This window comes from Condylura cristata, unplaced genomic scaffold (genome assembly GCF_000260355.1).
Source record: "Condylura cristata isolate star-nosed mole 26May11 unplaced genomic scaffold, ConCri1.0 scaffold00029, whole genome shotgun sequence".
Lineage (NCBI taxonomy): Eukaryota > Metazoa > Chordata > Mammalia > Eulipotyphla > Talpidae > Condylura > Condylura cristata.
Genome location: NW_004567130.1, coordinates 4348123 through 4359418, shown reverse-complemented (window position 1 = coordinate 4359418; position 11296 = coordinate 4348123). Strand labels below are relative to the sequence as shown.

General features: G+C 61.1%; 2 protein-coding genes across 4 annotated transcripts in view; one reads left to right on the top strand and one right to left on the bottom strand.

Annotated features, from left to right (window-relative positions):
• The window catches only part of GALNT9 (polypeptide N-acetylgalactosaminyltransferase 9), a 22897-nt gene extending 18651 nt beyond the window's left edge, over positions 1–4246 (top strand). For all 3 annotated transcript variants that reach the window (XM_012731173.1, XM_004690834.2, XM_012731174.1), the window contains 5 exons: positions 112–297; positions 826–963; positions 1913–2008; positions 2335–2502; positions 3626–4246. In XM_012731173.1, coding sequence (XP_012586627.1) covers positions 112–297; positions 826–963; positions 1913–2008; positions 2335–2502; positions 3626–3772 — 735 coding nt within the window. In that variant the 3' untranslated portion in view covers positions 3773–4246. The remainder of the gene's footprint in view (positions 1–111; positions 298–825; positions 964–1912; positions 2009–2334; positions 2503–3625) is intronic.
• A 3625-nt stretch (positions 4247–7871) lies between these two features.
• On the bottom strand, positions 7872–11215 carry NOC4L (nucleolar complex associated 4 homolog (S. cerevisiae); the record flags this gene model as incomplete). The annotated part of the gene is made up of 14 exons (XM_004690646.2): positions 7872–8022; positions 8102–8215; positions 8358–8440; positions 8524–8684; positions 8827–8937; positions 9125–9185; positions 9273–9384; positions 9470–9520; positions 9624–9658; positions 9751–9850; positions 9931–10080; positions 10266–10373; positions 10653–10759; positions 11053–11215. Coding segments are annotated over 14 exons (1476 nt in total), but the record flags the coding sequence as incomplete, so codon positions are not given.
• Between the last annotated feature and the right edge of the window lie 81 nt (positions 11216–11296).

The following is an 11296-nucleotide window of genomic DNA, read 5'->3' as shown; positions in this document are numbered from 1 at the left end:
GCTGTGGCAGGGCTCCCCAGGTTTGCCGTGCCCCCCGGGGTGCTGTGCTCCCCCAGGTGGGTTGTGCCCCCCGGCTGTGGCAGGGATCCCCAGGTGTGCTCTGTTCCCCAGGTGTGGCAGTGTGGCGGCAGCATGGAGGTGCTTCCCTGCTCCCGCGTGGCCCACATCGAGCGTACCAAGAAGCCCTACAACAATGACATTGATTACTACGCCAAGCGCAATGCACTGCGAGCGGCCGAGGTGTGGATGGATGGCTTCAAGTCCCACGTCTACATGGCCTGGAACATCCCCATGAGCGTACGCAGAGGGGGGCTGAGTCGCCGGGTCGTGGAAGCACAGCCGGGCGGCCTGGCCCCGGCGAGGCCTGGGCAGGTCTGCGGCTCAGGGCGCTGATGCTACGCCGGATCTTGGCCTGATAGCATCAGTGCCACAGGGAGGTGCTGGGGGGCCGGGGGACTGGCAGCCAGGGCCAAGGACCACCCTACTAGGACACAGCCCTGACTGAGCAGCCCCTCCTGGGAGTCGGCCTCTGGGACTACAGCAGGAGGGATCCCAGAGAGCCTGAGCGAGGCCGAGGTCAGGTCACTGCCCAAGGGCACACAGCTCATGGGGCAGAGCTGAGTTACAGGTCCTCTACAGATTTGCTGGGGATCCCCTCTAGGGAACCAGAGGGAGGCACCCTCGGCCCCCATATGGCCTGGATTTCTTCTCCAAGCTGCACCTTGGCCAGGGGCAGGGGGCCATCCCGAGGGGCTGGGCTGTAGGGCCAGAGTCCTGGGCAGAGATGGGGCTTGCACCCAGCGGTCTCTGCCTGTGCTGCTGCAGAACCCTGGAGTGGACTTCGGGGACGTGTCAGAGCGGCGGGCCCTGCGCCAGAGGCTGAAGTGCCGCAGCTTCCAGTGGTATCTGGAGAATGTATACCCCGAGATGCGCACCTACAACGACACCCTCACGTACGGAGAGGTACCGCCTGAGGGCTGGGGAGAGGGGCCATGACACCCCACCCCCTGCATGCATCTGGAGACCAACAGCAAGCGTCCAGCACATAAGCACACCGCCCCCACATGCCCTCCACCCCATGCCAGTGCTCCTGCCCCCTGTGCCCCATCCCCAAGTGTCCCCCCCCGACACCCCCACGTGCTCACCCCTAGCACACACAAGCAGGTGCAGAAGAGTCTGCGTCCACACATGCACTCCTGGGCTGCTGGGGGGACACGCCTGACATGGGGTCATCCCACAGCACTGCAGCCCCTCACCTCCCAGACACTGACAGTGCAGGGCCTGCTGTGCCCTGGGCAGTGGGGCTGGTGGGCAGTCCTGGCCCACCTCTCAGCCCTGGAGCTCCAGGCCACCCAAGGAAGATAGCCCTGGGGCTGCCCTCAACAGGTCCTGGGCTCCACCCTGCCCACGGGCCTGGCTGGACCTTCCTTGCATGTCCAGGTCAGCTCTCTTCTCGGTCATGGCTGGCAACACCAGCCCGAGGCAAGTGCCTGGATCCCACTGGTCTAAAGGGAGAGGCACCTGCACTGCCCACAGGCCTAGTGGTCCCCAAGAGCCCCAGTCTGGGGCAGTGCAGCCTCTTCACCTTGTTCAAGGGCCCACTTTTCTGGGTGGGTCTCTGGGACGGGCTTGAGGAGCACCTGGGGCTAGCGCTGCACGCTGGTTCTTGGGAGTCAGTTTCCAAGGTGGAGGGTGCTAAGGTGCCTGGGACATCCTCTCAGGCTCCTGGCTACCTCTGGGAGGGCCAGCTGGTCAGGGACCAGCGCATGGTGAGGGGGAGAGCACCCCACAGGTCCCAATCAGCTGGCTGCAGAGGGAACCCTCTTCTCCTGCCTGGGACAGTGGCTGGGGCTCTCCACTGCCCAGGCACTGGCAGTGGTGCCATGGGCTGTCCCTTTGGTTTCCTCTGCAGGTGAGGAACAGCAAAGCCAGCGGTTACTGCTTGGATCAGGGGGCTGAGGACGATGACAGAGCCATCCTCTACCCCTGCCATGGGATGTCCTCCCAGGTGGGGGCAGCAGCTGCCTCTGCTGCAGGGCTGCAGCCCGCCCCTGAGCGCTGCTCCATGGGCGGTTCCAGTCAGAAGGGCAAGGGGGCGGGGCAGGGTGTGCACCTGAAGGTGGTGGGGTGGAGAGAAGGGGAGCAGATGAGCACACTGGCTGGGGGAGGAACTTGTGGAGGCAGGGTCCGCTACCTGCTCCACGCCAGTGTCCAGAGGGCTGTGTTGGTCTGCACCAGCATGCACTTGGATGAGGCTGATCCAAGTTCTGGGAAAGAGCTGGGTGGTCCCCTGGGGGCTCCCCGGGTGTGACTGTCCATGCCCATGCCTCCCAGCTGGTGCGCTATAGTGCTGAGGGCCTGCTGCAACTGGGCCCGCTGGGCTCCACCGCCTTCCTGCCTGACTCCAAGTGTCTGGTGGACGACGGCCGGGGCCGCACGCCTGCGCTCAGGAGGTGTGAGGATGTGGCCAGGCCCTCGCAGCGGCTGTGGGACTTCACCCAGGTGGGTGCTGCCAGGGTCCAGTTGGTTAGGATGTGCAGTCTAGGCCACGCCGTTCCCTCCCCTGCCCCCTCCTGGCCCTGGGAGGGGCTTTGGGGAAAGGGAGAGTCTCCCACCCAGAAGCCTCCATTAGCAGTGGGCAGGTGTCCAGCCACAGTTCCATAGATGCTGTGGACAGAAGCACCCCTGAGCCCTTGACGGTCTGTGGGACCTGGCCCCCAGCATCGGGGCCTCACCTGTGGGCTCTAGTCAGCCGCTCACCCAGCCCCACCCACACTGGCCCTGCAAGCCCAGCTCACTGGAGTGTGCCAGACTCTGAGCCCCCATGTCAGTCCAGCTCTGCAACTGACCTTCCTCGCCCACCCCAGCCAGTCAAGGAAACCTCATCACCACAGCCCACCCAGCTCCAACTGGCCTCTTAGTCTCTTACTGCCCACTCACCTCATAGACCCTGCCCAGTACCAGTCTCCTGGGGCTTCATGAGCCACAATTTACCCTTTAGCTTAGAACTCCAAGATCCAGTGTAGGGCCAGGCAGGATCCTTCTGCTAGCCTGGGCTATGGCTATACACCCACCTGGGCCCACCTGGGCCCTGAACCTGTGTTTCCCTCCTGCCTCGCCCTGCGCGGAGCCTCATGGGCTTGCTGCTGCTCCTATGGGTGGGGACTCTGTGGCCGCTCTAGCACTTGGGCAGCTGCCTCCATGTGTAGATAAAACCTGGGGGGTGCCATTCTGCCCACCCTCCCACCAGTGGTGGCCATGGCCCCGTCCTCACACCCACACCTCTGGCTACAGGAGGGCCCCTAGGGTGAGCTGGTGGGGTGGGCTGCAGGGATGGCAGGCTGGCTGGAGAAGGACGTGAGGTGTCTGTGACACTGCCCAGAGCTGTTTGGCTTGGGTGTGGGCTACCACCTGCCGGGTGATGGTGGACAAGTCAATGTGCCAGAACCCCGGGGCACTGGTCTCAGTGGCCCGTGGTGAACCCTGGGTCCTGACCCCTCCTTGGCCCCAAGAGAGGGATGGCTGATGGGAGGGACAGAGGGGACAAAGGACAGAGGGGCCCCATCTTCAGTAAGGCTGCACAGGGACAGGCGTGGGACATGCCTGTGTGACTCTGGTCCTGCAGAGTGGACCAATCGTGAGCCGGGACACTGGCCGATGCCTGGAGGTGGAACTGTCCAGGGATGCCAACTTCGGGCTGCGACTGGTGGTGCAGCGCTGCTCGGGCCAGAAGTGGACCATCAGGAACTGGGTCAAGCCCGGGCGGCGCTGATGTCCATGACCCCCAGGCCAGAGGACGGGGCAGCTTGGCCCTGGGCCCCCCAGGAACCCAACTACTCTGGGATGAAGCTGGGCCAGTCCCGCTGGGAGGGGCCCCCATGGGGACAGTCAGCGCCGGCTCCAAATCACGTGCCTTTTCTGTGGACTTCCGGCCTGAGCTGGGCGCCAACTCTGCATGTGTTGAAGGCCTGTCCGTGCCCGTGAACTCTGATTCGACTGGCTCCCTCTGACCAGCAACGCCAGGTCAAAACTCAGCCTGTGGAGGTTGGGAGGGACACTGGGAGGAAGGGCTGCAGCCTTGCAGGCGGCCCGGGCCTGCGGGGGAAGGGGCCAGGGAAGGAGCCACTGTCCTCTGGAACCTGCAGCCCACTTGCCCGTGGGGACCCCAAGGTTCTGCATCCTCCGAGGAGGGGTCAGCAAGCGTAAGCCCTGGCCCGCACCCTTTTTATAAATAAAGTTTTATTGGCTAGGCCATGCTGTCTGTGTGCTGCGCTTATGGCTCCAGACCAGAGGCAGCTGCTGTGACTCTCCACTGGCCTTCTTCCCCTGGGGCTGCTGGCATGATCTGGATCCCACCCAGGACACCTCTGCACCCTCCTGCTTCTGGCCTGGGGAGGCAGACTGGGGGGCAGAGCCTGCAAGTGGGCATCTCTGGGCTCAGAACTCACCGTCTCTCCTCTGCTGGCTGCTTGTCCAGCTTAAATCAGGGCTTGTGCAGACAGATAGGCACTGGCAAGCTTCGGCAGATGTGCCTGTGTGGGGCTGGGTGTGGGTCTCCACCTGGGGGCTCCAGCTCCAGGCACATCTCAGTGCTTCCTGGTGGCAGTGAGACCACTGGGACGCTGAAGAAAGTCCCCACAGTGATTCCACCTCAGGTCCATGAGGGTCATTTTACAGAGATCCTTGCCCAGCCCTTAGCTACCAGTCAGACCAAGTCCCTACCTCAGTCCGTTCTTCCTGGGGTAGACACCGTGAGTCCCAGTCTGCTGAGCTCTTCCATGTGGGCTCCAGCTGGGCACCTCCAGAGCCCACCAACCCTTCCTCTGGGAGCCTCCCCCATTCCTCCTGTCCTGCTTCCCACTTCTGATGCATTCCTGCATCCCTTGTCTTGTCTGAGCCAAGAATTCAACCCAGTTCCACAAGTGCCATCCCAGCTCGTCCCCACATTGTACAAAGATGGGGGCCAAAAGCCACTACTGAGTGGCTTTGGAAGCCAAAGAAAGCGCTTGCCCACCCCTCCACTCCCCCAACCCTGTCTTTTCCCCTCCCCCTCTCCCTTGGGCAGGGCTGCTGCTCCCAGCTCATTCCCAGGCACCCACTGGGTCCTCACCTGCCTGGTGAGCTGTGTCCTCCTTTGTCCTGATGACCCATACTAGCAGCACCACTGAACAAGTCTGGGGGGCTGCACTGGGCACGCCAAAGTTGATTCAGACATTTCAAGACATTGTGGCTGGCAATGTCCTGCCTAGCCACTGAAGCGGCAGCTTACAGAATGGCTGCAGGTGCTCACTGGCCAGTAGACCAGACTCAGGGGATTGTAATGTGAGCTAAAGAAGCCGTATCTTAAAAGAAGTTGTCTCAGTGGAAGGCTCATTTACTCAATGCAATGCCCTTTTCAACAAATCTTCGTGCTAGTCTGGTTTTGCCTATCATGTGGGAGCTGACCTGGCTCTTACATGATGGGGCTGAAGAGCAGTACGAGGGCTTCCTGGTGAGACCCTTGGCTACACATCTGCCCAGCTGAGGAGCCACCACACGCCCCTCCACACTCTGGACTTGGATTCGGCTTTAGCTTTGGACAAATTCTAAGGAGAGCCTTGCCGGGGAGGGGTACACATGAAGGGGCCCTTCTTTTCAGGACTTCCTGCTCAGAACCAGCTCCACAACCAGCAGGATGCTGAGTCCAGAAGATTCTAGGTAACCTCTGGGTGCTGGTCCTACTCAAGGCTAATCCCCATGTCAGACAGCTGGACACTGATGGTGCGTAGGGACTAGGCAGGCAAGCAGCCCTACGCTAACACACAGGCATGTTCAGAGCCTTGGGGTGGCTAGGCCATGGGCGAAGATATGCTCTGGAGCCACCTGGCAGCAATTCCTCCTCCATGGCTTGTGGGCACCAGATGATCACGAACGTGTGCTGAGGTTGCGAGTTGGGCAGAAACGTGTGAGGAAAGTCAGCAGGCCAAGAAGTGACATTCAGGAAGGAAGTCCCCAGGCAGTCCCTGGGCTTAGTGTGTCTCACAGGGCCATGTAATCTCCCTCTTCTCCTCCTTTACAAAAGCAGCAGCTGTTAAGGGAACCGCATTTAAACATGTTCGTGCACTAGAGCTGACTCTGACAACTTTCCGACATAATTTAAATCTGTGATGGTCTGACTAGCTTCTAATATACCTTCCAGCAACCTCATGTGGTGATCATCCCCTTACAAGGAATAAAGTGCTTCACAATAAGCAATTACTTCCTTGCCATGACTTGGTTCTGGACACATCTGTGGGCACAGAAGGTTACAGGGTCAAGTCCCTATGATTGTGAGGTTCCTGGCACTGGACAGTGCCATGGGTGGCCCAGACAGTCACCAGGCTGCTGACCACCCTTGGTTTCCCTCTGCACACGACTCCCGCTATAGCTCAGGCCTGCAGGAAGCCAGCACCAGCTAGCTGCTCTGAGGGTGTCCAGGTGGAAGCCCATCACAGACTGGTGTGTGTGGGGGAGGGTTGCAAGCACCTGCTGACCCCTCCCCCAGAGGGCCAGCTGGCGTGTGCAGGCGCTGGGCTGCCCAGGTCCTGTCCAAGACCTCCTGCCCTCCTTCAGGGCTGCCTTGGGCTCTGTGATTTCAGGTTCAAGAATGCAAAGACCACGTTGCTTCCCTTTGATTCAGAAAAGCTGCCAGTCTCCAGCAAGGGGTATTGGCAGGTGCTGCTTGAACGGACTCCTCTCTGGGACACCTGTGGGTGCTGCTGCATCTTCCCCCCAACATGTGGAGCTCCACGTCCCCAAACTGCCTCACTGGCTTCCAGAATCCACCTACATTCTGCTACTGCTGCTGAGGGGGAGCACCTGACCCCAGCTGGGTCCAGCTCTGCCAATAGCAGCATGCTCCTGCTCTCCAGCAGGACACACTTGCATTCGAGGGAGAAGTCACCAACACCCGGAAGCAGAAGTGCTCCACAGCCACCTGCTGTCTGCTGCCCAGGATGGAGGGGGCACTCACAGGGTGCTGGCAGAACAGGCAGGGTGCTTCCTGGGAGTCTCCAAAGGAGCCGCCTGGGCTCCCAGTCTTGGGGCTCCAGGCCCAGGATACTGTCACACTAAGCTGCCCAGCCCCAGTCCCCTTGAGGCTGTGCCCGCAGGGCTGTTACTCCATTCCCTCTCGGGTTCCCTGTGCTTTGCAGCCCACCTGCTCCCATTTTCTTTGGCAGAAGAGTGCGGAGGCCCTGCTTCTGGTAAGACAGCCACTTACACCCTGAAGGAGCCACGTCCTTCTGCAATGACCTCGTGACACAGCTCTGAAGGGCAGCAGGGCCTGGTCTATGGTGGGCCTTATCACACTCGGACACAAAGCAGGCCCATCGAAGCTGTGCCCCAGGGCTCTCCTGACAAACCTTTTCTGTACGAAATGCCTCTGCTCTAGGATTGTGGTGCGTAAGTGTGGCAAGAGTGGGAGCCATGAAGGGTCTGGGCCAAGCGAACAGAGGTGCCATGGCTCTGGGAGGGGAGCTGGGCTTACAGCCAGGCAAGGAGGCTGCAGTGGGTGGGCTCGCTGTCTCCCCCAACCCTGCAGGGATGCACTGGGCTTGTCAAGGAGGCCCCTCAGTAGACAGCCATACTGAACCAGTCCGGCCTGCAGCTGCCAGCATCACCTCTGCCAAATCCTGAGCAGGACCACCGGCCCACTCACTGGGGCTTGCCCAGAGTGAGTGCGGCCTCACCCCAGGCTGCCTGAGAAAGGTTGTCAAAAGGTGGACTTGAGGGCTGTGGGGGACATGGGGTGCTGAAGAGGGTGACACAGTGTAGCCTATGTGAGTCCTGGCACGGGCCCGGGGAGGAACCAGGTCTTTGCCCCAGTCCCCCAGAAAGAGTCAGTTTCCTACAAAATTGTTTACTGGGGGGACAGGCCCAGGGTCAACTAAGTGTGAAGTACTGGGCGCAGAGGCTATCCTGCCCACCCAAGAGGCCCTGGGCTGGGATAAATTCCAGTGGCACCGACTTGGGTCCCGTCTTCTTCAGGTCCTGCTCAAAGAGCTGCAAGAACAGATGAACAGATGCTCTCAGCTCACGGCCTCTGACCTGCCCCTGCTGGCCCCCAGGCCCCGCCCCTCACCTCGAAGGTAGTGAGCTCCAGAAGCGGTGCAATGGGGACCTCAGGCACCGACAGGGCCTGGTTGATGACGCTGGCGGCCTTGGACACCTCAGGGTGGTAATGGTGCTGGAGAGCCTGAGGCAGGAGAGATGTCAACTCTCGTCATAGAGGTAGAGAACATCAAGGGCCCCCAGGAACTGGGGTCATAGGTGAGGTAGGTCCCTGGGAGCAGGGCAGGGCCTCTGGGAGGGGCTGCAGAGGGGGCTCAGAGCCTCACCTGTAGCTCCCACAGGGAGCTCTCCAGGGCTCGGCTCTTGGCGGGGTCCTCCTCTCCGGCATCATAAGGGTCAGCGTCCAGCTCTATGAACAAGACCCCAACTCTGTTATGATAGGCTGTGCAGGCCTCGGGCAGGCCAGGCCTCCCAGACTGGGGCCACACTCACCAGAGCCCTGCGGGCGGTGCACCAGGACGCGACAGGCTGGGTGTCTGCGCAGCAGGTTGCAGATGAAGGGCAGAACCATGAGCAGGGCCTCAGGGGGTGCCGTCAGGGCCAGGCGGGCCAGGCGCTTGGCAAAGGCAGCGACCAGGTAGGCTGGCAGGTGGCTAGGCAGGGCAAGAGACTCACTGCCTGCACGCCAGCACCCCTGCACCCCTACATGCAGTGTGGCCCCCAAGTGGGACAGAAAGGACTCACCAACCCTGCCCTCAGAAGCCAGGCCAGAGTGCCACCTCACCCCACACTCACGAGGATGACAAGAAGAGGTCAGCCAAGTGGAAGAAGCGTGCACGGTACTTGACGTGGAAGACAGATGGGTCCAGGAGGCCATAGAGCTTCCGGTAGAAATCAGGGTACTCCCTGGAGCACACAGTGGTAGCCAGAGAGGAACAGGAGACAGAGGAAGAGGTGGGAGCAGGTTGAGGAGCCAAGTTAGATCTTGGCACCCCCAACTCCTTCTCCCTAAGGAGGTCTAGTGGGCTCCCCACAGGTCCCTGAGCAAGGTAGGGACCTGGAGGGGAGTGGCGTAATGTGGGGGGGCACTCACAAGTTGTGCTTGTGGATCAGGATGAACAATCCATTCAAGGCCAAGAGGCTGAGGGCGCCCCCTGCACACAAAGACCATCCTGAGCACTGCCCAACCTTGCCCCCTCACAACAGAGAGGTGCCGACAGGGGGGACCCTCTGGCACCCACCTAGGTCATAGGCACGGGTGAGAAAGTCAATCATGATGCTGGGCTGGGCCAGGTGTGGCAGGATGGTGTCGTGCAAGATCACCAACACCTTCTTATAGAGGCTGAGGGGTAGCTGGGGGTGGAGGGACAAAGCAGCAGGTCAGGGTACAGCCAGCCACGCCCCTGAACCTGGGGATCCTTGCCTGGCACAACTCTACCTTGTGCTGGAGAAAGCTGAGCCACATCTGCTGGAAGGCTCTTTTGTGCTCCTGGAGGATATAGATGCTGCTGAGACCACCCCCAGGGAAGGGTGCCCAGCTAGGAATCCCCCCCACGCTACCTGGTCCAAGAACAGTCCTACGTGCATCTTACCCTCAAATGAACGACTTTCCATTTGTCTGACAGCTCTGTGGGGAGAAAAAAGAATGGGGTCACTCGGTGCCCAAAGAGATTTGGGGCCTGGGTACCCCCATCAAGGCCCCTCTTCCAAGACTCTCACCTGGGTGCTGCACATAGAAGTTGGAGAGGGTGCCATCCTGCCAGGGCAGACTCACTGCAGAGAGCAGTGCGAAAGTGTTGTTCCAGAAGGTGAGTGGTACCTGCCGGTGGCCAGCTTCAGCATCTGGACAGCTGCTGGTGGTTGCCACCCCTCCCTCAAGGATGGACCCAAACGGCTCACCTCTGGGTGCCCATCAGTGACCTGGGCTATGGCCTCTGAGGCGGCCTGCATGGCGTGGTAGCGGATGTCATCATGTTCCAGGTACTCCCGGAACTGGGACAGGAGCAGTGAGCAGTCCTCCTCCAGCGATAGCAGGCCTCCCACCACCACCTGGATGCAGAGTGGGAAGGGAGCACCTCCACCCAAGGGTTAGCTGAGTCCCTGCCCAACCTTACCACCCACAGATGCCCCCAACAGCTCAGCGCAGGCCAGAATGGAGTGATACCTGTCACCGCGGGGGTAGGGCCCATCTGGTCTAGCCAAGGAGAATGTTAAGACCCACCCAGGCCCCTCACCTTGAAGAGCGGGCGGGGGAACAGATAGTGGCCTTCCCACTTCGGTTTCTCCAGTGGATACGTCCCTTCCATCTGCACGAACTTCATGAGTGTTCCAAGAGCCAGCTCCTGGAAGGAGGTAGGCACAGAGTGAAGCCCTCCCTGCAACAGTCCCCCAAGGGGTTCCTGGGATTTCCCCGCACTCAGGCTGCTGTCCACGAGGTGATGTTGCTAGCAATGCGAAGTAGAATGAAGCCATGCCAGCAGCTGCTGAGAGCAGAGCAAGTACCTCACCTGACCAGGAGGAGGTGGGGACAAAGGTCCCAAGTACAATCCCAACTCTGCTGTGCAGGAAAAGAGGGAACCTAAGAAGCAAGGACCAGGAGAGGCCGAGGACCCCAGACCTACCTTGACCTCGAAAGGGGAGTGGGCCAGGAGCTCTCCCAGGCGGCTGCAGCAGCTGTGATAACGGTGCCTCATCCACACCTTGTACTTCCGCGTTGCCCCTTGAGACCCTGTGGGCAGCAGGCTGGGTAGGTCCCCCACATATCTACCCCTCTTCACCACATCCTGCTCAGCCTCACTCGAAAGGAGTGGAAAGGAACACCCATGACTCCAGACGTGGGGCAGGCCCATTGCAGCCCCCCAGCCAGGGGAGGCGCTCCTGCCCCACAGACTAGGTTGCGCCAGGCTTAGGATAATCTTGCCAACTCCAGACAACAGTGGGAGCCTGCTGCCAACATCGTGGCCAATTTCCCCAACCCACAAGGGGGCTCACCTCACCGTGGCAGCCACCCTCCATCCTCACCTGCCATGACTGTCTCCTCAGGAGGCAGCTGGCCCACAAATAGTTCTCCGCGTTCCAGCAAGGCCCCGAAAAGGCGACTGCAGGCGCGCACCGCTTCCTGGATCTCCTCCTGATCCTCGGACTGCGGGGAGGTCGGTCGCGGGGCGTTGCGGGGACTGCGGCTCAGCCGCCCACTGCGGCTCCAGCCCCCGCGCACCCAACTCCGGCCCTGGCCGCCCCGGGCCGCCCCGGGCCGCGACCCACC